This window comes from Odocoileus virginianus, chromosome 14, assembly GCF_023699985.2.
Source record: "Odocoileus virginianus isolate 20LAN1187 ecotype Illinois chromosome 14, Ovbor_1.2, whole genome shotgun sequence".
Lineage (NCBI taxonomy): Eukaryota > Metazoa > Chordata > Mammalia > Artiodactyla > Cervidae > Odocoileus > Odocoileus virginianus.
This window is the reverse complement of record NC_069687.1, coordinates 48,870,778-48,895,819: the sequence shown is the minus strand read 5'-3', so window position 1 is coordinate 48,895,819 and position 25,042 is coordinate 48,870,778. Positions and strand designations below refer to the sequence as shown.

Below are 25,042 nucleotides of genomic sequence, written 5' to 3'. Positions count from 1 at the left end.
TTTTTTCTTCATCTTAAAATGTGGATCTAATATAGCAATATTTGCTTTTAGAATTCAATCTTCTTGGATGTATATGCCCTTTTTAAAAAAGTTTATTAAAGTTACTTAAAATTCATTATTTATGAAAATATCAACAACAAATTAAAGCACTACACAAATAGCTAAATATTTAAAAGAACACCACCTAAGTGTAAGTTAATTGCCCTTATTTGCTAGACTTAAATTGCCAAGCATCTTTACTTATGATTGTGGCTGGATATTTATGGAGTGATCCATGAACTGGCACTGACATCACCTTGGAACTTTGGAAATTCAAAATCTCAAGCCCCACACCCCAGACCTCCTGAATCAATACCTGTATTTGGCATGGTCTCCAGGTGATTCTTAGATACACTGAAGCTTGAAAAATAATCATGTAGCTTTCAGTTGCCTTTGCACATCCTCTCACAGACAGTCTCATGTAGAGTCACGCTTCTCTAAGCTATTAGCCTGTGGATGGCCTTTCAACCATGCTCTCTATAACGTTGTCATTTAGACTCACAATCCCAGCTAGCTCATAGCCTCTCATAGCCTCTAAAGATATTTGATAGCTATCTCGTAGCCTCTGCTAAAGTGTGCCTTTTATAAGGGGAAATACACCAATTAAGGAGGGGTGTGGGATTGACATCAGGGCAGGAGCATAACAATTACCTTCCGTCTGATAGAAGATGGTACCAGGGCAGGGCCTTCCCTGGTGACTGAGCAGTAAAGAATCCACCTGAAATGCAGGACACCGCCTGCAATGCAGACGGATGCAGGTTCCATCCCTGGGTCGGGAAAATCCCCTGGAGGAAGAAACGGTAACCCACTCCAGTTTTCTTGCCTGGGAAGTCCCATGGGAAGAGGAGCCTGTAGGGCCGTAGTTCATTGGGTCCAAGAGTTGGACACGATTTAGTGACTAAGCCACCTTCCCCACTAGGGCAGCCCCTGAAAGCATTCTGTTTGACTGCAGTTCAGTAGAAAAAGAAAGCAGCGTAACAGAAGCCAGGGAAGTGTCATATTATCTATCAGCCTTGTTCAAGAAGACGTTTGTAGTAAGTCCAGCTAAGTGTTTCTGGAAATACCCATCTCTGGACATGCTGGAAGATGCAGTAGATTCAGAGCCAAGCAAGCCTGCTTTGATAAATCACACTAACATATTGAAAACTATGTAAAAGCATATCACATTAGCATAATTGAAGCATATTAAAAGACATATTAAAGATCTTATTGTAAGGAAGCCTCAAAACCTATTTAATTATACTCAACACACATATGTATTTATCAAAGAATGCTTTTTATCCCCACGCAACACTCATTAAAATTGGCCAAAACTAGTCTTCATGAAATGTGAGTGTGCAAGTTTCTCTTATTGCCCCAAAGTTGAGATAAGCCCCGAAGTTTTGGAAAATCCAACGTTATGTAACAGTGAATACATCTATCTCTGTAGTTTCACTATTTTAAAACAATGCTTTGATTCCAAATATTAAATTAACAGTCGTTGCTCTCCCACTCTGTCTCCCAAGCTGTGACTCAGATGTCAGAACAAATTTTTTTACCTAGTTAGGGAAGGAATTTTCCCAAGTTTCGGGGCCATAAAGGCATTAGTAAGGCACCTGGTTAGTGCAGCACACTCTTATATTCCATCTTTAATATCTTAAATATTAAATTTATATTTTCCATTTCTCCTTTAAAAGTATCATCTGTGGCACACACCATCACTCCATGTAAATGCAAGAGGTCATAGTGCCTCAGGATGCACTTGATAACAGTTTTTCTTCAATGGCAACTAAAACTTGCTGTTGAAGACAGCATCTAATTTTCTTTATTTAGCATTCTAAAACCCTCATCAAATTATAAGACTCTTAACTAGAGAGCTAAGTTCCTGTGAAAGTGAATGAACTTGTTCAAGGTGACTTGCGTGTGTGCTCAGTCATGTCCATTCTTATGATCCCATGGACTGAAGTCTGCCAGGATGCTCTGTCCATGGGATTTTCCAGGTAAGGATACTGGAGTGGGTTGCCATTTCCTACTCTAGGGGATCTTCCCAACCAACTCAGGGATTGAACCCAGGTCTCCTGCATTGGCAGGCAGATTCCTTACCACTATGCCAAGGTAACTTAGTTGGCTTAGTTGGGACCAAAACTCCAGTTTCTGTGATGTCTTTTGTAAAGCATTCCACATTAATGACCAAGTCTCAGAAGGCTCCTTACAGTTAGGTATAAAAAGTATCATCTCTAAAAGCAATTTAGTTATGAGGGATCATTGTCTAATATGTTAAACTTAAAAAAAAAGTCTCCAGCTACAATTATAAACCTCTGTGTCATGGACTTCCCATGAAATAACTTTTGTCTCCTAAAAAACCATATCTACAAAACAGAAGGACTGAAACAGATGTTATGTGTCAGGGTCAGAGGCAGGCTTTCTAGTTATATTATGCTAATTAGAGAAAGACTTTAATTCTTTCCTGGGACCTGTCCTGGGACCAGTGGGGGATGGATACAGAGACTGAAAAAGTGAGATGAGGAAATTTATTCCTTGCTGTTGAGATTTGACTACATCACTACTGCATTCTATTCCTGTGAGCTTGGGAAACATGTTGAATTTTGTTCACTAACATGTCTTTATGCAGACAAAAACAGCAAAAGGCTCTGAAGCTCAAAAGTACCCAAGTTCATTTGTGCTCTCGAAAGTCTCTTGTTTGTAATACAATGGACAATTTTGGCGAGTTTGGAGATCTTTGGTTATGAAGAAATACCTGTCAGAGCCTCAAAATACCATTACTAATGGGCATTGATTGGGGATACGTTTACTTTAAAAACTTGGACATACTTTCACTTCAAAAGCTTGTAACAAATATTTTGCAGATATTAGTTTTGTACATATCAAATTGTGTGAACTCATTTTGTTGAGAATATCTTATTAATTTACTTGACATTTTTTAAAAACACAAAGGCAGACTATTGCAGTGATTACATGCATGGGCCCTGTTCTTGAACTATCTGCTTTAAAATCCCAACTCTGTTATCTATTGGGTGTGTATGACCTTAAGGAAGTTTTTAAATTTTGGTGCCTCAGTTTTCTCAACTTCAAAATGAAGGCAGTAGTGCCTGCCTCATTAGAGTGATGACAATGACCAAATTAAGTAGTGATGCAAAGTGCTTGCACTTAGGGCATTTGGTTTTGCAAAATATATACTATTGCTCATTCAGTATGCTAGGGGATAATCCACTATAGATAGAGTAGAATAGGGGATTTTTTGGTCTGCAAGTTAAAGGCAAAAATGGCTAGCTATACTTCCCATTGAAGGAAGACCCAGAAATATCAGATACTATGTTAAAATTTTAGTGGCCATCAGAACCTATTTTCTTTATTGAAGTTTGGCTAATACTTAGAATTTTCTAGTGTTTCATCTTAGCAGAGTAATCAAGAAGAATTCTTTTCTAGTATTGGAAGCTTTTTTAGGTGACTGTATCAAGAGAAAAGGAAAGAATCTTACCTAAACTGTATTGCAAGTTTATTTTTTTTCTCAGAAATAAAATGAACATGCTGTGTAAATGTGGCTGGTATAAGTTGTGCCCTATTAAAAGGTAACTTTTCATTCAAATTAAATGTTAATTTAATCTGTCAATAGATAGATCCCTAACATTTAGCTTTAATCTGGGGGTGGGGGGTAAACCCATTGACTAGATTTAATATAGAAACAAAGCCCATGTAATCTTTCTATTAAAATGAATTGAGCTTGAAAAAAGACATTGTCTGTGCAAAATGTAGCTCTAATATAAATCAAGCAATTATATTTCTTTTGTTCAATAAGCCCTAGATGCCTTTTTTTAAAATTAACGGCCTTTTGATGATTAATTTAGGTGAACTACACTTAATTAGATGAACTATATAATTGATTATGATTATTTTTTCTCTTTCTTTTTTAAATTATGAAGGTATGATAACACAAGTACAGGAGACTTGGAAAATACAGAACAAAGTTACATATACTTCCACTTTATATTACAATTTGCGTTAAGCAGTAAATCCTTCTAATTCTTATGTGATCAGCCTCTTCTTTCTATTTCTACACAAATTTATATTGAAATAGAACTGTGAAGATAAACAGCCTTCAGAATCACCCTTCTCCGAATTATAATACATGATGCCACCAAATTTATCTTATTTAAATCTCTCTATATATTACTTAGCTACATCCAAAATAGATAATTTTTACTCAGTTTTCCACAGGAGTCTAAAAAATCCAACATCTCTCACCTCCCCTAGACTGCTCATTCCCAAAAATATCATGTTATTCTTCTTCCACATGCACTTTCTTTCAAGGCCTAATTTTGTCCTGCTCCTTTTTGAGTTATTGTTCCATCGGTCTAGATATATTTTAGTTACTCCTTTAAATCTTTGAAGCACTGATTGTTTTTATTATTAGTTTGATAGTTATCATTTATTTTCTCTATTGCAGGGTTTGTATATATCTTCTGTTTTCAAATAGATGCCTTACTGTATTTAATCTCTACCAACCAGCCCAGTACCTAATAAATGTTCAATGATAATGATGATTTGAAAGCTTTGTTCTATAATGTTCACAAGGAAAACATAATTGATCATAAGAATAAATTCTAAATAAAAATAGTCACAAGAAAAATATAAAATATATTTTATATATTAATATACATTAAAATAAAAACTATAAAATAATTTTAGAATATATTATTTTATAAAGTAGAAAACTACCATTTCATTTGGAATTCAAATGAAAACACCTTAATATCGAAGGTACACAGGCACATTGATGAAAAAACCCTGAGGAATTCCACCTTGATCTGCCCTCACTTGAATAACATGCCTTTGTAAGAATTTCATGACTTGGCATGTTTCACAGGTTGTCACTGTGTATGTCCTAAGTAAAGCCAAGGAAAGAATTTAGTGTTAATTAAACCAGGAGGTCAGGGCACTAGATTTCTATTTTCCATCATCAATTTTAAATATGGAATTTGCTTTCCTTTTGGGGTGATTTGATATAGAATTAAGAGACCCTGGCACTTTATAGACAAAACTCTGTTGTGCATTGTTGAACTAATGACTTTGGGTAAGTTATTTTTCCTCCTTATTCTCTCTTTGGTAAAATAGTGTTAATGACATAAAACCCTAAGAGTTATTACAAGAATCAAATGAAAGACCCTGCCACAAAGTTGATATCTACTAAGTGTAAATATCTGTAGGTTCCTTGTATCATTGAGTGACAGGTTTCATTTACTGGGTATTTACTCTGTATCAGGTTCTCTTCATATATTTTGTATCATGGGTATTAACACATCAAATCTTTGCAGTATTCTTATGCAATAGCTATTATTCTCATTCTATTTCACACATGAGAAACTAAGCCATAGACAAGTACACAGCTAGTAAATATCATAGCTGGGGCTCAAAATATGCTTTTGTGTTGCATACATATGTTCTTAACTGTTAGACAACATAATCTCTCCCACTATCAGATAATTTCCATGGACCATATCCTTTAGACAGTATGAAAATATGAAAAGCAGTCTAATTTTAATGCACTATTTACTTAACTAAAACATGGTTGGGGGAAATATACAATGCATTCCGTAGTTGAGTATAACTTATTTTAATTTATCCATTGTTTTGAATTAGCCGCACCACTGCCCCCTTTGAATTGTGAGAAATCCAGCCTTGTTTGTTCTTACCTAGGCAAGGGCGCACTTCTATGTCTTTGTCCCAGAACCTGTACAAATCTTACTTCTTATTTGTTTTGCTGCTTATGAATTATTAATTAAATGTTTTCAAGGATTTCAAAAAACCCTGAAAAAACAGATTTTGAAAATTCACAGAAAGGTGTCTAGGAAAGTTTTTATTAAATTGAGATGCTATCTGCTGTTCTAGGCGTGGGTGCTTTTATCAAAACATTTTGCCCACTTTCAAATTTCCACTCGTTAGAATCTAAGGCCTTATTTGGCTGTCACTGTACTGTGCTTTTCAGAAAAGTTTCTGGCAGCTAGTTTTGAAAAGATTTTGTTTAAAAAAAAAAAAGGAAAAGCAAGTTCTGTAATCCTCCTGTTGGAAGAGTTCCCCTGACCTCCAGCATTATTATAAAGAGAATTGCCTATTTATCCAAACCTCCTCCACCTGGTTATCGTCAGAACTTTACAATTTGTGCTTCCTAAGGCAGTTATTTTCAAGCATGATTTTGTAACACTGCAGGCTCTGGCAGGGTATTTCAAGGAGGTGACAAATAATTCTCAAAACAAAATTAATCCTATTTTCAAAAAGGAGCATGCATGCCATATATCATTGGGGGTCATTCAGGAGGGTAATTGTAGATGTCAGGAAATTGAACAAATAATGACAGAATATGGGCACCTGTATAGAGGTAGCCAATTCTTCTACAATGGAAACTTTTAGCATGCACTAAGCAATGGGAGATTTGCCAGATGCCTTTGTTCTATCTTAGTCCATGTTTAACCATGATTCTCAATGAGTTTTTTAATAGAATAGTATTATATCTTCTATTTTAGCTTAGTTGTGATTATCTACAAAGTGCCCAGTATCTTTGAGCATCCACATTACAGGCCAAATATGAGAAGAATAGCTTGTAAATATTTTACTCCTCTTAAGTAAAGGTCACTGAAAGCAAACACTAGAACCTAGAATCCTCTGAACTCAATGAATTTCCCAATATAGACCCCATAGCATTCTCAGTCCGATCAATACCTTTATTTGATCACTGAGAAATACTTTTGCCTACTTGGAGCCAGCCTTTTAAATATCTCCAGTTTCCAGGCTCTCCTCTGGGTACCTGGGCTACACTTTGTCCTGTCTGCTGTTTTGCACTTTATCGATTATCTTTGAATATTGTAATATCCTAGACACTCGATAGAGTACCTAGCACATATATGCCCATAAGTGTTTGTTGAATGAAACAAGTCTTTAGAGAGTGGCAATTTTTTTTTTCTTTTTGTCATGTCAGTTTACTACTTATTGGTTTTTCTTTTTCCCTTCACTTTATCCTGTTATCTGAATTTTTTATTTCTACAAGCCTGAATAGGTTTTATATCTACTAACTTCATTTGTTTTTAGTTTTGAACAAGACATGCTTACTAATTCCTTATTGGATTTTCATGTTCTAATTCCTCATTTGGAGTGGTCTTTTGTGTTAACTTCCTTTCCACTAATTTTTGATTCCCTCCCTTCAAGTTATATTGCACTCAGCATTCTCTCTTCACTCATGCACACCATTCTCATTGTATTTTTCTGCACCTAATAATTTCACTCTGTAGGTCTTCTGGTGTCTTTTTCTGAGCATAGTGTAGTCCTTTCCATTAAATTATGATCTCTTTGAATGTAAGCGGGTACTCCTGTTTTATACAACTTCTAATGTAATTGTCAGGCCCTCAGCCCATTTTTCAGAAATTTGCTATCATTTTAATCATTACGTATACCAAATTTTCTGATGAAGTCAAGGTACATGTGTACTGTCAAATTATTATAGGTACACCAAATGGTGGCCCTGGGCTTATATAGTCAGATCCTCAGAGTATCCTTTTCTGTAACATTTTAAATGCAAGGAATTAAAACTTCAGGTGGAACAACCAAGGAAAGAAATAGGAGGAACTTTTAGAATCCACCTAACAGTAATTATAGAAACCAAAAAATTCCTGCATCAGACTAGTCTGTTTTCCATTTTATCTGAATGTATTGCCTAACTCCTTCTTAAGTTATTGTGTTTTAAAGTTTTTCAAAATATTGTTAGATCCTGAGAAATGTGCTTTGATTTCCATCTTGAATTGTCTGTAGCATCACTAGGCTGCTGGGGACATCTATAATCAAAGGTTTGGATTCCCTTTCAAATGCATATCTGAAGCTTGTACTTCTGGTGGTCATATAATGAGATTTAACAGGCTTTATTACCTACTTACTTGAATTGTAATATTTAATTCTTCTTTCCAGTAGCAAACTAAGTAGGCAAGAAATAATTTCTTCTATTTTAAACCTACTTGGAGTGAGTTTGTAGCAGCTATTCTGATCACAAATAAAAATCTTATATTAAATAAACAACTGAGGAAATGACTATGGAAAGCCAGAAAGCTAGGTTTCTTTCTTTTATAAGTGAATAAAATGTCTATACCATAAGCAATAATTGAAACTTTAAAAATCATTTTTAAATCCCCTTATGAAAGCAGTCTGTTCCTCTGGAGTGTCATCAGTTTAAATGCAAAGAGATAACAAATACCATTTGGGGCTATAACTATGTTGTTCCACGCTTTGAAAGGGCCTTCATTAGGCTATACGACACAACCTGTAATGTGTTCCACATGTAGTATTTGGAAACCTTTTGTTTGGTTTCTAACTAGACAGAAAGGAAAAGAGAGTCCATTTTCTCCTCTTGGGATTTGTCTTACAAGGTCCATCAGATGGAGCTGAGCAAACAGGGAACTATTTCTCCTTGTCTAGCTCCTATTTGTTTATTGCCCCCCCCCCCCTTATAAAAACCGAGGGACTAGCAATTTCTTTTATGAACGGGGACTGAAGGGAGGTAAATAGACCTTGCGGGAGAGGAAGGTCAGGTTCAAAGTTTTTCTTTCCTCTGGATTCAGGAATAAGCAAATGAAAAGACCAGCCAAACAACGGGCAGCAGGCATCTGATGGTTAAGCCCTACCTCCGCCCCCCTCCACCCCCCCCCCCCCCCACCAGGACTTTTTATGTACATAAGCAGAAGTCTCTGGAGCAGCTGCGGCGCATTAGTTCCAATAGTTTAGCAGGCTGTTTCGTAGCGCTGACAAAAGCCTCGCTCGCCGTGGCTTCCCTCCATGTTCCTCTGCCCCGCGAGCTCGGCGGTGAGCCTTGGCAGGATCGGCAGAGGGGGGTGACGTCCGCGAGGCTTCCGCCGTGGAGCGCGCTCGCCAACCCTGCTCCCAGCCCCGTCTCCGCCGAGAGACTGAGGCAGGCTGCCGAATGAACTAGCAGCGGGGTTGGCTCCGACCTGCTTCCCCGGACCTCTCCCCGGGAGCCCGAGCGAGGCAGTCACTGGAAAGAGGCCAGGCAACCACGTTGCCCTGGATCACTGCCAAGTGTACAAAGTTGACCGCGAAAATGGCTCAGCAGACGACAAGCCCGGACACCTTAACAGTCCCTGAAGTGGATAATCCGCATTGTCCAAACCCCTGGCTGAACGAGGATCTTGTGAAATCCTTGCGGGAAAACCTGTTGCAGCAGGAGAAGTCCAAGACCTCAAGGAAATCGGTGTCTCCCAAGCTCTCACCCGTGATTTCGCCGAGAAATTCCCCCAGGCTCCTGCGTAGGATGCTTCTCAGTAGCAACATCCCCAAACAGCGGCGGTTCACCGTGGCACATACGTGGTAAGGTTTGCACGGATGAGCAGACATGGTGGCCAGGTGCCCCGGGGTGATTTTTTGCGCCTCTTGCCTTTCTCTTTAGGGGTAGGAAGGAGAGTGGAGGATCGTCTTCATTCCTCACCCATTTACCGGAAATAATCTACCTTAATATAAATCCCACAGATGTCCAAGTCAGGGCAGAAATCTTTGAGATTGGTAATAGGAGCCTTTGACATGTTTGACATGGGTGGTGCTCCAAGTTCTATTCCTATTGCAAGTTCCTACAAGAAAACTGGATTCCAGATGTCAAATAAGAATGCAGGTTTTTTCCAATACTGACATGGTGGCGTTTCTTTGATTCCTAAGCTAGTATCCCTGCCAGATCCTGCAACAACCTAGGGGGAAAAAGATTAGAAAGGAGAGAAGAAAATCGTAGTTTGTTCTCTTTCCTGCATGACCCCCTTGATTCAACAGAGATGTGTATGGAGCGTGTGTGTGGGTGGGTGTGTAAAATAGTGTGTCTCAGTAAAACCCCTCCTAGCTACTGACCTTAATATATTTGTAATCTCAAAATGCCTTTTCAGTGGGTTTAGGAATGCCAGTGCAGAAAGTTTCAGGCTGGTGCTTGGCTATATTGCTCTGTTCTTCACATATGAATTCTTTGACGGTTTTGTCAGTATTTTTATTTGCTATATGCATGTTTTTATCTGCTATAGTAGGTGATTTTGTTTTATGTGTATGGTGCCAGCTTGGTGTCTAGATGATTCTTGGTATTTTTATGCTGTCATAAAACAAATATTAAAATAAGTCATTGTGTGAGCTTATTATGGTGTTTCTGCCTGAGAAGAGGTAATTCTAGGCTATGATCAGAGAAAGAGGGATCTGTGATACACAGTTGGTTAATTTTAGGCAGTAGTAAGTTCTATACACTACTCCATGTTTTGGCAAAATGAATATTAATTATGATGAAGAAAACAGGCATAACAGAGAAAAAATAGTGAGTGTGTTAGTTGAGAAACTGAAATGATTTTTATACAGCTTTTCCACAGAACATGAAAAAGTATGCTAGGAATGGATAAAACAAAACAGAACCCCGTCCCCCCCACGTCCCCCCCAACAACAACAACAAAAATCCAGAATCGACTTTTAGGAAAGAAGCAACAATAAAAGGAAAGAATCAAAATCTAAACTTAAGCAACATGACCCTACCCAGTCATGCATTCATGTCAGAGATGAAAACAGCCAACAAAGGAAATAAAAGGCATGGCCCACCCAAAGAAACTTTGAATTGTCAATTGTCATTTTAAATAACTAGATCTTTGATCTGGGAAGTGTTCTTATTTTCCCCAAGATTTTAACTAAGTGGTATTTCTAAGTTTAGTTAGATCTAAGGCTCCTAAAAGAGGTAAGACAAACACTGAATTTTTCAGTCTTAAAAAAATGATGGAAAAGGATGACTTCTCTCTCAGGGAGATGTTTGTGAAAAAATTTGTCAGAGATAAGCACTGAGTGAAAGGCAAAGGCGTAGGTGAACTCTGAGATGCTCTGAGGGAGAGGGATGGCTTGAGATGAAATATCAAGCGCCTGAACAGGAAAGCTGGCTGAAGTTCAGAAAGAGTCAGAGCCAGAATTTGTGCATGTGCTGTCCCTTTTGGTTGAGATGCCTTTTAAATTATAGTTCCTAAAGTGTACCTGTTGCTGAATGAGTGAGCCTCCACGCAGACACTTCATTTCTATTGGAGCGAAGCAACTTCAAGTTCAACCGAAGGTTATCGGAACTATTTGGACATGTTGAGATGTAAGGAAGGCAGGAAATCTCATGAAAACAGGCTTTCTTTTGAAATTTCTGGCACTTCCTTTTTTGATGCTGTTTGGAGAAACTCCAAGAGCGCAATTTCTGCCAATCCTTCATTGTGGTGTCTCCACCAGATGAAGGAGATGTCAAAAGAGCAATGGAAATGAGAAAGAAAAATCGTGATATCAGTTCTTAGTAACTTGAGGGCAGACAGTATCCCTCATGGAAAAAGCATCCAGCAGGGCAGTTGGAAAGAGTACTTCACATTTTCCTTATTGGTTCAAAAAGACCCAAGATGTTCATAATACCCATGGGTGTCTTTTGACAAATATCATTCCATCTGTGCTTTCATTACTTGGACTAAGCATGACCCAGAATTTTAAAAATATATTCCAAATTGTGCTGATTTTATATATATATATATATATATATATATATACATACATACATACATACATATATATACACACACACACACACAAAAAAATACATATTGATATCTAAACTTCTGCCACTATCACCACCATGTTTAAATCCCCTCCTCCTCTTAAATTAGATAATCAGTGATTTAATTACACACCAGGTGTGTGCCTGCCTCAGAATGTTTCCTATGCCTTATATTCCCTTCCATTCAATATGAGTATGTTTACTACCTATTGAGTCCAAAGTGTTTATCTTGTACCTACTGATTACAAAGTTGAACAAGAGCTATTCCTTGGTTTCAAATTACTTATACTACAGTATAAAAAAAAATCACATTGGAAAGCATCTGGTTAAGATAATCACTTTGCTCTACAACATACTCTCCAAATCTTAGTGGACTGACACAGTAAATATTTATTTCTTGCTTTTGCTGCTTGTGGGGAGCTAGCCTGACCTGGGTATTTCAGGGACCCCGGGTCCTATTATCTTATGGTTTCACTCTTGGTAACACACGGTTTCCAAGTTTGCCAGGCTCCACTGAATCATAGTAGAAGAGCCCAGAAGATGGCATTGGTGAGTTTTTATAAGGCAGGCCTAGAATTGCACCCATTACTTATTCCAGGATTCCCCAGAAAGAGCTCAGTTCTGTGGCCACATCTAAATTCAGAGGAGGCTGGGAAACCTATTTCAGTCCTGCTACCAAAAAAAAAGTGCAAGTCGCTCAGTCGTGTTCCGACTCTTTGCGACCCTGTGGACTATACAGTCCATAGAATTCTCCAGGCCAGAATACTGGAGTGGGTAGCCTTTCTCTTCTCCAGGAGATCTTCCCAACCCAGGGATCGAACCCAGGTCTCTTGCACTGAAGGCAGATTCTTTACCAGCTGAGCCAGCAGGTAAAACAGATGTGGGATCACATTGTGATCAATGTGCTAATGACTATTGGTTCTCCCTCTATGCCGTGGTTGAGTTCGTAGAGTAACATCTGTGATGAACATCTCTGCAGATCTCCTGGATGAGGATCATACAGAGCAATTCTGTTTTTTGACAAGTCTATTGACTGGGAAGTCCTTGCTTATATACAACTGAAATCTCCTTCCCTGCCATTGTCATCCTTGGTTCCTGGATCTGCTTTGGAAAACCCACAGCTTCAGACTCTCTCATCTTCCATAATTTAGACCTTAAGGCAAGAAGCTTGGAGTAACCCATCAGAAAGCCAGGACCCTGCTGTATCCATCTTGACAAGCCTATTAATCACCATATTCAGTGTTATCATTCTTTTTAAAAAGTCTTCTCTTTTCTTAACTAAACACCCTAAGTTACTTCATGTTTATATGCTGTATTTATCAGGTTGATCCTGGTTGTTCTTAACCAGGCTTCACTTGGATTTTTACAACCTATTTATACTGAAAAAGACACAATACTCCATGTGCCATGTGACTCTTGGACAGAGAGTATCTGAGAAGTCAGATTAAAAAGACACAATACTCCATGTGCCATGTGACTCTTGGACAGAGAGTATCTGAGAAGTCAGATTACTTAAAATTTGACTTAAATTTCACTTGGTGTTGTGGTTTTTATTAAGCACATTTATGTGTAAAAGTGTTTTGCGTAGGGACACTTAATGAGGGTTATTATAAGGCTATATTTCCTTTATTGTGTGTCCATTAATCCAGTCTTGCTCAGGCTGAATCTTAAAGCAGGATGTGATTTAGCTACCAAAGGACTTCCCTGGTGGCTCAGCTGGTAAAGAATCTTTCAATGCAGGAGACCCCCCATTCAATTCCTGGGTCAGGAGGATTCCCCTGGAGAAGGGATAGGCTACCCACTCCAGTATTCTTGGGCTTCTCTAGTGGCTCAGCTGGTAAAGAATCCACCCACAGTGGGACCTGGGTTCCATCCCTGAATTGGGAAGATCCACTGGAGAAGGGAAAGGCTGCCCTTTCATTCCAGTGTTCTGGTCTGGAGAATTCTGTGGACTGTATAGTCCATGGAGTCACAAAGAGTCGGACATGACTGAGCAACTTTCACTTTCACTTTAGTGACTAAATAACAACAACCTCATTTTAAAGTGGTTACCCTGTCAGTTTTTCGTGGATGGGACAAAGCTTTAAGTAACAATTACATCCCTAGCTAATGTTCATTGAGCACCGGTGCTCCATCTGATGCTGTGTGTTAGGTCAGGACCCTCTTGTGTTCATACCTCTCACCACTTTGTTTTTCCATTTTACTTAATACCTTAATTTTTACTTAATTTTACTTAATTCTTAATACTTAATTTTTACTTAGTACCTTGTGGTCTAGTCATTACAGATGAGGCTCTTTTCATCAGTGTAGGGAATTCCCTCTTAGGTCAGCATAAATGTCACTGGAATTTCTGGTGAAGAAAACCTTTAGTGTAACTTTATTTCAGGAAAATCTTTGTATTTTTCATGTTTTTTTCCTCATTTTTACCCTGGGTTCTATGCACCAAATGAAGGAAAGTGTTCTAGAGTGTGTAAGTGGTAGTAGGCAATAGGATTTCTTTGGGCAAGATACTGTCCAGGTAATATGTGTCTTATCTTTAAAATTTCTGTTGTGTGTGTGTGTTTAATTACAACATATCCAAAGGTAGAAAAAGCACTTAACAACATCCTTAAACAACAAAATAATTCCTCTAGGTGGATTTTTGAAAGGCCTTTTTTAGGAGGCTTTTAGAAAATCTTAAAGATTTTTAGGGAGCTAGATAAGTTTTTTTGGCCATAACTTTTGCTTATTATAAACTTTACTGGCATTGGCTTTGGATATAAAATTGCTTATGTTTAAAAGTAAACATTTGCTTTCTTGAGTCATAATTTCTTCAGCAAGTATAGTTGTTTTTATTGGTTGCTTGTTGTTTAAGAGAGAAATGCACTATAAATTTTATTCAAGTTACAGAATGGGCCAGAAACCCTTTATTACCTACAAAGAAGAAATCCAGCCATTTAGAGAGTTTATAGGTCCAACACAAACACAACCCCGTTCACAAACACACCCACACACACCCAAGTAGTTTTTCAAAGCTGTTATTTAGAGATTATATTTGAGAACTCTCTCCTTTGTTCCAACTCTGTCGTTTACTCATCTTGACTTTAAGGTTATCTTTTCTCCGTCACTTATAGTGGTGATACCCAGAGAAGGGCATTGCTGGTGCCGCCCTAGGAGCTGGGAACTCAGAGGTGGGCTCTGGGTAGTGTGATACAAGGAGGTGGGGAGGAAGTTTCCCAGGGGAGAGTTTCTGGGATGCACAACAGGAAGTAATGCCAGCAGGGTAGGTGGGGCCAGTTGGCTGAGTGGTGTCCCTGGTGTAACTGGCTGTGTGCCTTCCCTGGAAATCCCGGGGCACTCCAGTTAAAAGTGAATATAACTTTTGAAAAGTCTGATTAACCTTCCCTAAAATCAGAAGACCTCAGGAAGACATTCATCTTAAAGAACTTATTAACTGCTTTGTAATATTTAAGAAATTCCTGGAGGACAAAATGGCAACCCACTCTAGTATCCTTGGATGGGAAATCCCATAGACAGAAGAGCCTGTGGGGATACAGTCCATGGGGTTTGCAAAGAGTCGGATACGACTGAGCAACTGAACATTTAAGAAATTTCAAAATAAAAATGTGACAAATAGTAACTAAAGAAAATGAAGAAAACAATGAAGTAACATCGCAATTTATTATGCATATGTACTTCCTGTGACCTTTGACATTTATCTTAAAGAAATAGAAGAGATATTAAATGTATCTGTGCCAAAGTCATTCTACTAGTGGTAAAACTACTTCCAGGCAAAACAGTCTTTCTAATAAACTTGGTAGAAATGCTGAATGAGAAGAAAATATAAAACATTTGTCTCAAAGTTCATTAAAATAATTTTTAAAGTTATGCTTTATATAAATATCTTTATAAATAACAAGCTCTTGTGAGATTACTGAATTAATTGAGCTTTGGAGCTTCAGTACATTTTTTTGTTCCTTAGACAGGAAGGTACCAAAGTTGTTCTTCAAGTAACAGTTTCAGGAAGCTTTACTATCACCAGTGTGGCAAAGTTATGTCATTTTTTAAATGGTTTTGCTGCTGGGGGAAAAGAAAAGCAAAACATGTTTTAAACTGTGAGGAGTTTAACATAGTAGAAGCCATGTATTTCCAGTTCTGTGGCCACTTGATATTGGACCTTAATTGCCAACCTTTTTGAATTGTAGACTCTATTCATAAGTCATATGGATATAGAGGCATTTGATATTTAAAGTAAAAATTGACTAATTAAATTTACCAAGTGATAACAAACTAAGTACATTTAAGATAAGTAATTAAAAGCCAGTTCCAACTTGTTGTTGTAAGTTAGTGAGGTGTATGCCTCATGGGTAAAAACAGGGGATAGAGTGGCTTAATAATTATGTGACTCATAAAAAGGCTTCAGGGCCTTCAGGATGAATGGTATTCACTCTAGGACACCATCTGAAAGCCCTGATTTGGGGTAGGAAATGTGGAAATCTGTGGATAGTAATAAAAAATTGAATTTAAAAATTTACTGCATCTTCGATTATGTACCATCTTAACACACCAATCTCTTCTACCATATATACAAAGCAGAAGAAAATAATTTCATGTTCAATTTTAAGGACATAAAGGCTGTCTATTTCAAATGAAGTACTTATTCTCAAAATGAGATCTTGAGTTGATATCAGAAGGAATTGTTTGATTTCACTTTGGACTTAAAACTTTAGGTTCATAAAAACACACTTTTATAACCTGAGACTTATTCTAACAATACCCTGGTGGTTCAGATGGTAAAGAATCTGCCTGCAATATGGGAGAGCTGGATTCCATCCCTGGGTTGGGAAGATCCCCTGGAGAAGGGAACGGCTACCGACTCCAGTATTCTGGCCTGGAGAATTCCATGGACAGAGGAACCTGGCAGGCTACAGTCCATGGGGTCTCAAAGAGTTGGACATGACTGAGCAACTTTCACACGTATATAATAATGATTTAGCTCCTGCTGTGTGTCAGATACTTTATGTACATTAATCCTTCAAAAGAAACAAGCTTGAATTTAAGTATTATTAGTTGTATTCTACATATGCAGATGCTGAGTCCCAAGGAAACTGGTACATAATCAAGATCATTCAGCTAGACAGCCATGAAAGGAACTGACTTAAACTAAGGTTTGCCTAACTTTCCATCCTGTGTTCTTTCAGCATTACCTTCCTTTGGGTTAAGAATCACATTCACATTTATTTATTTCTCTACCCTGCTTATGTATGGAACCTGTAACAATGGATATTCAATGACTTTACGAAATGGTGGTTAGTTAACAGAAGGGGAGGAACAGAACCTTTTCTTAATGTGGAATCTCAGTTTACCTGTTTAACACCTGTGGTTCATATGAACGTAGCCATCTTTTTTTTTTCCATAAAAATATATGTATGTGTAGGAGAAATATATGTCCTTGAAGAAGGAAGGTTTTAAGATCAGCAGAAAACATTCTGATAGAAAGTAGTTTTAGAATAAGACTGACATCAAGACAAAACCAGTTAGAATATAATTTCATTTTCAGTGATTCAGAGAAAAAGGCATGAAAGGCTTGAAGTCTAAAGAAAAAGATCAAGTCAGAAATCCATTACGGTTTGGTTCCAGAAGAGCCAGCTGGAAATGATGGTCTGCAGGCTCAAGTCACTAGGCAACAGAGCAGCAAACTGCCTAGTAACCAGAGCTGGCCTGACTCACAGGCTCACCGCGACTGACCGGGTGGCTCGGCAGGGGGACCACAGCCCGTTTGACCTCAAAACACTCCCTCTAGTCATCTGCCAGCCTTCCTGCCCAATCCCCCCACTTTGGAAAGGCCTCTTGGACTTAACAGGAGATCTGCTTTCATAAAGGAAATATCTCTGGAACCAGAAGTAAATGCTGTCTGTCTGTCTGCTTTAAAAGGGCATTTCTGAGATTGTTTCCTTTGGGTCAGTACATCATAAACAAAATGTAAAGTTTAATGAGAGGAAAGAAAGTGAAAAGTGAAAACATTGGGATTAATGGCTCAGCTTTGGGTTTTCATGAGCAAATGTGTACAGGGCCAAACTGCCTGACTTCATTTGGTGAGATCTATCTTGAGCTCTGAGAGCACAGTGTTGCCATTTATTTAACACTTTCTGTCTTATGCTGTCTTCTTTCTCATATGTGTCTTTTGACTGTGTAGCTGGAACATAAGTTCCTGAAAAGTAGGAACCCTCACATGAATCAATCTTTGTATCCACGTGAGGGGCTATGCCACCTGTATAATATGCATTTATTAAATATTTGTTCTTTAATTGCTGTTCTCTCAATTGCTGTTGTTCTTGTGCCAAACACCTGGGGAGATCTATAGCCTTCCAGTCTAGAAGTCTTGGTTATGTTGTGCTTGATTGCCATTGTGGAAAGAAGTTTCAAACTGAATGATTAACCATATTTTGGACTTTGTCACCACAACTCTGTGTGTATGAGTGTGTGTTCTGGATTTACACAAACCTTGACTAATATGATTTGACTTTAGTATATCTGAATGAATTGGTATATGATAGTGTCATTAATTTTCAATTTCAGTAATTTTTAGTTTATACTTTGAAATAATTTATGCCTGCTGTATTCTGAAAAATATGTAAGTATATTTATAATTCCTGGTAAATTACTGAATAATTTACTTGTTAAATGCTTATGACTAATTCTTGTGTCTTATAAGTCATAGTAGTTCAGTTATACACAAGACCTAGACTTATAAAATAAATGACAAGATTTTGAGGAGAAATTTGAAACAAACAAGCAAAAAAAAACCCAAAAACCCAGAGCACTCTGCATAGTTGTTTTTTGTTTGGTTGGTTTTGGTTTTTTAGTATGAAATTTGGCGAAATTTGAACTGGTGGAAAAAAAGTGTCACTTCTCCAAAGTAGATCTTCAGAATCAGTAAAATTGAATAATAAAAAAAAAATTTGAAGAGATTAAGCATAGACAAGTTATTTTAACGTAAATATTTTGCCTAAAGTTCATGCCCATTTTTTACCTTGCAGTTCTTTCAAACCAACTGATTTCCTTTCCATTATTCTTATGAGATAGCACTCTGATTAAATTAACTATAATTAAAAGAAAGTGACTTTGTATATTTTAATTAGTAGAGTACATAGGGCTTTTTTTTCATTTTCTTATATAGCTGATTTCACATTTATATAGATAAATGGTAAGTGTGTATTGTTGACCTTTTTAAAGAAAGCAACTTTCTGACTAATAAGATTATTTGGATTATCATTTCTGGCTGTTTACCTTCTTTAAGTTTATAGTATTTGTTTTACTTTGCAGGGTGATTTTTATTTTTTATGGCTTTCTATTGAGTGGGTGCCAAATAGAACAGTGTGTGATTTATTGGTAGTAATAACTAAAACATATATGAATTGGAGCTGATGACGCACGAGGCCAATTGCGAAGGCTCGCCTCTGAATAGAACCAGGTTTCTTTAATAAAGCCCTCTTACAATAACAATAGCAGGTCTTTAATGGTGTGCTCACTCCTGTATCACCTGCCCAGTGTAAGGTACACCTGTGGATCATTTCTACCATGTTGTATTTAATTTTTTTAGTGGATTTATATTTTTATTTAAAGGCCTGTATGTTTAAGCATGAAGCCTTATATCCTTATTATTATAAATTGGAAACCAGTGTCACTTATCATATATAGAAGATAATTGGGCAAAAATGCAATTTAAAAAAAAGCAGGTTAAATGGATTCAAGTTTAACTAGATGCTGTGACCTGCTAGTGGTTCTGAGCCTGAGGTCTACTCTCAGTCTCAAATGGCAGTTAGTGAATAATGTAGGGTTGTGACAGGCCGATGGAGTCATTCTCCTTAAGGTAATAAGAGTGACTGAAAGGGATTTGGAAATAAAATAACCTCATCATTATATTCAACATTTAAATTCGATCAATGACATCCCCTATGCTTCAAGCCATCTTGGTGCGTCAGATCCTCTAATGTATCAACTGAGTGGTCCTGAATCACCGATATTTCCACTGTTGGAAGAAGAGCATCTGTTTTTGAAGAAGGACGTTTGTTCTTTGGGTCTGAATCCCTCAGTTGGTGGTAAACACACTGAACTTGGATTAGGTAATTCCAATTCTTAAGCAGAAAGTCAGGTGTTGGTGTCCTGTTTTTACCACCCTGTAATTGTTAGTTATATGGCTAAATGTCCCCCGAGGGCAAAATTGTCCCTAGTTGAGAAGCACTGATCTAGAAGCACTGATCACTTCATTCACTAGCATATCCCTAGCACCTAGCACAGTCTTGTTGTGATACAGAAAGAGGTCCCAAAATATACTGTCTGCTGCGACTCTGCTACTCACTTACTCTGTGATCCCAGGGGTATTATTTCAACTCCACAGATCACAATTAAGTGCATCCATAAAGTGGAATAAGTGCATCCATAAAGCGGAATTATTGCTAATTCATTCCTTCTTAGAATTATTTAAAAATTCAAATGATACACTTAATGAAAAGACTTTTTGAAAAGCATGAAGTGCTATTCAAATGTCACGTGAAAAGTTCTGGTGGAACACTGAAGGTGATCCGAACCTACTGAAATCCAGGCGCTTAGTTCATCTCCTACTGTGTGTATGTCAGTTGGTGTGTGGGATGCTATTGGGGTGTTGTCTTTGCTCTCCAGGATTGTGATCAGATGGAGATAGGATATGATTACTCAAAATAACCATAAAGCATTAGTAGTTGCCATAACTAACTGCAAAGAGTGGTGGAGTTTATAGGAAAGAAGAGGTTGTTTCCTGTGGTGGGAATCACTTGAGGTGGAGTATGACAGAGTAGTCACAAAGAAGGCCCACACTGAGTTTTTACTTAGATTACATTATTTAAACATTTATTTATTTGGCTGCGCCAGGTCTTAGTTGCAGCATGAAAGATGTGTCTTTAGTTGTGGTATGCAAATTCTTAGTTGAGGCATGCGGAATCTAGTTCTTAACCAGGGATCAAACTTGTGCCCCCTGTGTCTGGAGCTCAGAGTCTTAGCCACTGGACCGCCACAGAAGTCCTTTATATTATTTGATATTCATGGAAACTTAACTAGGTTCAGGTTTAATTATCCCATTTTACAAAGAGAAAAGTGGGGCCTAGAAAAGGACTGGATATGAACATAAAGCCTAAAGAAATTGAGTGAGGAGAGAACTGGAGTGAAGTATGGAAGGAGAGAAAGTGGCAGGAGGTAAGCTCTTTTCACCAAAGGAACCACATTAACCAATATGGGGATTATATGGGGTTTGAGTGAGATTGGGTACAGCTTAGAGTGTCTCTGCAGAAGGTGACCATAACTGTAAGTTGGAATCAGGTTTCAGAGGTCAGCTAACATTCTCTCTCTCAGACACACACACCCACACATGTATGCACACCAGGGATTTATATGCTTAAGTGAAACATGATCAGTTTTATCTTTCTCAGCAGCTTTACTCCAAGTAAAAGGAAGTGACATTTTGAGTTATTACCCTGCTCTAAGCTTGCTAAACCACAGGTGTGTGCACTGAACACTCAAGAGTTGGAATGTGAGATTTAGTCCAATTAGACCAATCTAGACCATCTTTCAGTTACCTAATGCCTTCTACTCCTTCTAAGATAATCCTCCAGAAATAGAATACATGGTTGTATTTCCATTCGAATAAGATGTGTTAATTCCACCTGTGACACTTGTGTTCTGATGCACAGACCAGAGACACTATTTATGTGAGGACTCTTATCTGCCTTTTCATTAAATTGCATAAGAATATAATGCTTAAAACACGCACAGCAAGTCTGATGGACTGTATGCAGAAAACCATTTGTGTCCTAAGGTACTTTTTCTATTTCAAGACTGGCTCACCAGGATAAGAGTGAGGTGCTAAATGTCCTGTTATCTTCCATCCATTCAAACAATAATTTCTGAGTGTCTACTTTGTACCTTGTAACTCTTCTGAAGGTATAACACTGAGTAAAAAAGACCAAGTCCTGTCCCCCCACCCCCACATGGAACATGTATTCTAATGGGGAAGAAGGCAATATATAAATGTATATTCCAGTAGCTCAGAGAATAGTAAGTACAATAAGGAAGAATAAAGCTGGGTAAGAGGTACGTGTGTGTGCATTGTCGCTTCAGTCGTATCCAATTCTTTTCAACTCTATGGGCTGTAACTCACCGGGCTCTTCTGGTCCATGGGGGTTCTCCAGGCAAGAATACTGGACTGGGTTGCCATGCCCTCCTCCAGGGGATCGTCCCAACCCAGGGACCAAACCTGCATCTCTTATGTCTCCTGCATTGGCAGGCAGGTCCTTTACCACTGGCTCCACCTGGGAAATAGAGGGGATAGAGTTTTAAATACCTTTTCAGGGAGGACTCTCTATATGGTGACATTTGAATAGAGGCCTGAAGAAGGTGAATGATTACATTGAGGAAGAGCATTTCAGGCAGAAGAAATAACATGTGCAAAGGTCTGAGGGATGATGTGATTGGTGTATTTGAGGAAAGGGGGGACATTATAGAAGATGAAGTCCAAGACGCAGAAGGGAGTCACATCGTGTCATATTTTGAGGCTGTGGTAGGGTTTTTCTTGGTGATGACTGATGTTTTGAAGGGAGAAGTGTTAGCAATGGGAGTGCCTGCCTCAGGGAGGGGCACAGATTGTCTTAAGTTTTGGAAAAAGCATTCCTGCTCCTGTGTAGAAAATAGAGATGTGGGCAGAAGAGGAAACGGAGAGAGCAGTTCAGATTCTGTTGCAGTGATCCAGGGGAGATAGAACAGGTATAATATGTAGGTAGATATAATGGTAGTTCAGAGCAGAGTAGTGAAGGGTAGTTAAGTTCTCTTCTCTGCAAGTAGCAGAGGAGAGCAAGAAAGTTACCTACTTCTCCTTTAGCTGCTGCTGCTAAGTCGCTTCAGCTGTGTCCAACTCTGTGTGACCCCATGGATGGCAGCCCACCAGCCTCCGCGGCCCCTGGGGTTCTCCAGGTACAAAAACATGGAGGGGGCATAGCCACCACATCAGAGGGCTGAAATAATGGGCAGCCATTAGTGTCAGAGCAAGAATATGGAAACTCACAATGGAAAATTTGGAGGGTGGACTTAGACTCTGGGGGATTTACAGAGCCAGTGGTGGGTGAGACTCTGGTGATGAACAATCCTCTGGCAGTCTTGGACCTTTTGTGGTGATGACTGTGTATCAAAGACAAGAATCTCATTTGAGGCCATGTAGTTAAACAAGTAACAACTCTTAGGCTGGAATGGCCAGCCTCTAGGGTCTATTTGTTGAAATTCATTCCAGGCACTCTAATTCAGCTGCAGTGCATTTATAGGAATGGAGGAGACAGGCAATGAGAACCAGCTGGCCAGGTCTGTCAACATTTCTGTCTGGTAAAGCCATGTTCTTCCCACCCCTTTACCATACATTATGCTCCAGGGATGAGAGATGTGATGGAAGATGCAGAAAGGCAATTGGGAAATTGCTAGTTTCCAGATGTAAGGCCCTAGGGCAGATTTTCTAATGTGAAATTACCATTCTCCTCCCGCCCCCAACCCCCACTGCATTGGATACAAAATCTTGTTCTTAAGCATGATGTTAAAAATAGATACTGAAGAATTGAAAAAAAAATTCTGAAAAAATATATGTGGTACTTACCACAATGGTTCATGCATATATTGATAGTTATTACAATGGTACTGCTTGTATTATATAAATAGGTTTTATGTGTAGGCCTAAGTTATTTTTTAAAGAGAGCAAGACTGTGTGGCCTTTTAAGATTTATTCAGGGATGTTTTCATAATCATCCTTGTAAACAAAACAAATATGAAAATAGAGCTTAGCTCTCTCTTTGGAGTTTGAATTGTTGCTTTGTATTGCCTGCCTGAAAGTGGATACTAGGTGAACCTGGCTGTTACTAGGAAATACGATCTGTGTCAGGAGGTTGACCTGCAAAGCAACATGTGCAAAGTTTTTTTTTGTTTGTTTTTGTTTTTGCCCTAAGGGAAAGGGCGAGCACTGGCACCTTTTTACCTGTGCGGATTATGTAGCTTGCGTTATGATTGATAGGTTGGCTTCTGTTCCAGAAACGCTCCTGGTATGCATTTTATGTTCTGACAGAGCCGTGGCTTTGCCGTTCAGCACGTCATCCCCGTGAAGACGTGGGCAGGCTTTTGTGCACCGCCTCTTGTAGCCTGGGACGCATATTTCAACACACTTCAACACACCATCCAGAATTGGCTAGAACATGCCTGTCACTCCCAGCTGATTCTGATGACGCTCTTGCCAACGCAGATTTACATCAACATGATTCTTTACTGGAAAAAGCTCATTCGGATTATACAGGGTGGCCCATTTAAAAGAGGCACAGCATCAGTTTGAGGAAAGCTGAATGTTAGGGGAAGCACCATAAGAAATACACTGTCAATTAAATGCTCCACAGAGCACAGAATTATAGTCAGCATCACTCAAGATTTTCCCTTCAGAAATTGTGTTACTCCAAGTTTTAGAGAGTGCTTTATCCTGCAAAGGGAACCCTTCCATTCTAGGCTTTCCTTCTCAGCATGCAGAATTTCTAGACTCTTCTTTCCCTATTTAGGTAATCCTAACTTGAAAGTATGAGATACAATAGGATGTGACAGCATTGACTTCTTTACCTGTCCCAAATTCAGTTTGCCGATTCAGTGGATAAATAGATTTTACTCCTAGTATAAAACCTTTTGGCATATGTCCATCTTGTTTTTTGACTCATCTTCAGTATCCTAATGAATGTTTGGGATAGGCATATTACTCAGATGCATGCGTCTATAGACAGGAAATCCCAGCAGTCAAAAATAAAAGCTGTTGCCATAGCTATTCAGAAAAAACACAAAGCTGTCTTGTGCTGTGCAAAAGAAAAATTCAATATCAGTGGCACATGACCTGTGATTACTATTATTATGACCCTGCACAACTCACCTTTCATTTTCGTATTCTCAGTCATTACAGTAATGGATACAACTGAACGGGTTTGCAATTTTACCCCTTTTCTCAAGACAACCAGCAGGATTTTCAATGACACATGCTTTGATCTGTCTGCTTTTAAATCTCTTAAGCAGGGCAGCTCTAGGCAGCTTCCTCTCAGAAGATTTTACAATCCTAATACACCTTGTCATGAGTTCTATATTTATGCTTGTTTAGACACATCAAAGTCAGGCTTTTTACCAGGAGCCACCTAGAAAGTTAAGGCTATCAGCTTCTTCTTGTAGCCAGGCAGTTACTGTCAGGCCTGGTAATAATGAAGATTGACCTTGTAAAGTGACCAAACGTTGTGGGCTGCAATATGGGGCTACTAGAAAGCATTTTGCTGTGTTGTTTCTTCTGCTGTATTTTGGCTAGAATTAATATTATGGTCACAGTTAATTGCAAAGTGTTCTCTTGGATCTGTATATAGTACA

At 38.4% G+C, this 25,042-nt stretch overlaps 1 protein-coding gene across 2 annotated transcripts in view; it reads left to right on the top strand.

Annotated features, from left to right (window-relative positions):
- The window catches only part of PDE4D (phosphodiesterase 4D), a 948,758-nt gene that overhangs the window by 147,387 nt on the left and 776,329 nt on the right, over window positions 1-25,042 (top strand). The window contains exon 1 of one of the 2 annotated variants that reach the window (XM_070476718.1): window positions 8,792-9,399. The exons of the other annotated variant lie outside the window; for it this stretch is intronic. Coding sequence (XP_070332819.1) covers window positions 9,134-9,399 — 266 coding nt within the window. The 5' untranslated portion in view covers window positions 8,792-9,133. Of the gene's footprint in view, window positions 1-8,791; window positions 9,400-25,042 lie in introns of those variants that run through there. 2 annotated transcript variants of the gene reach the window in all.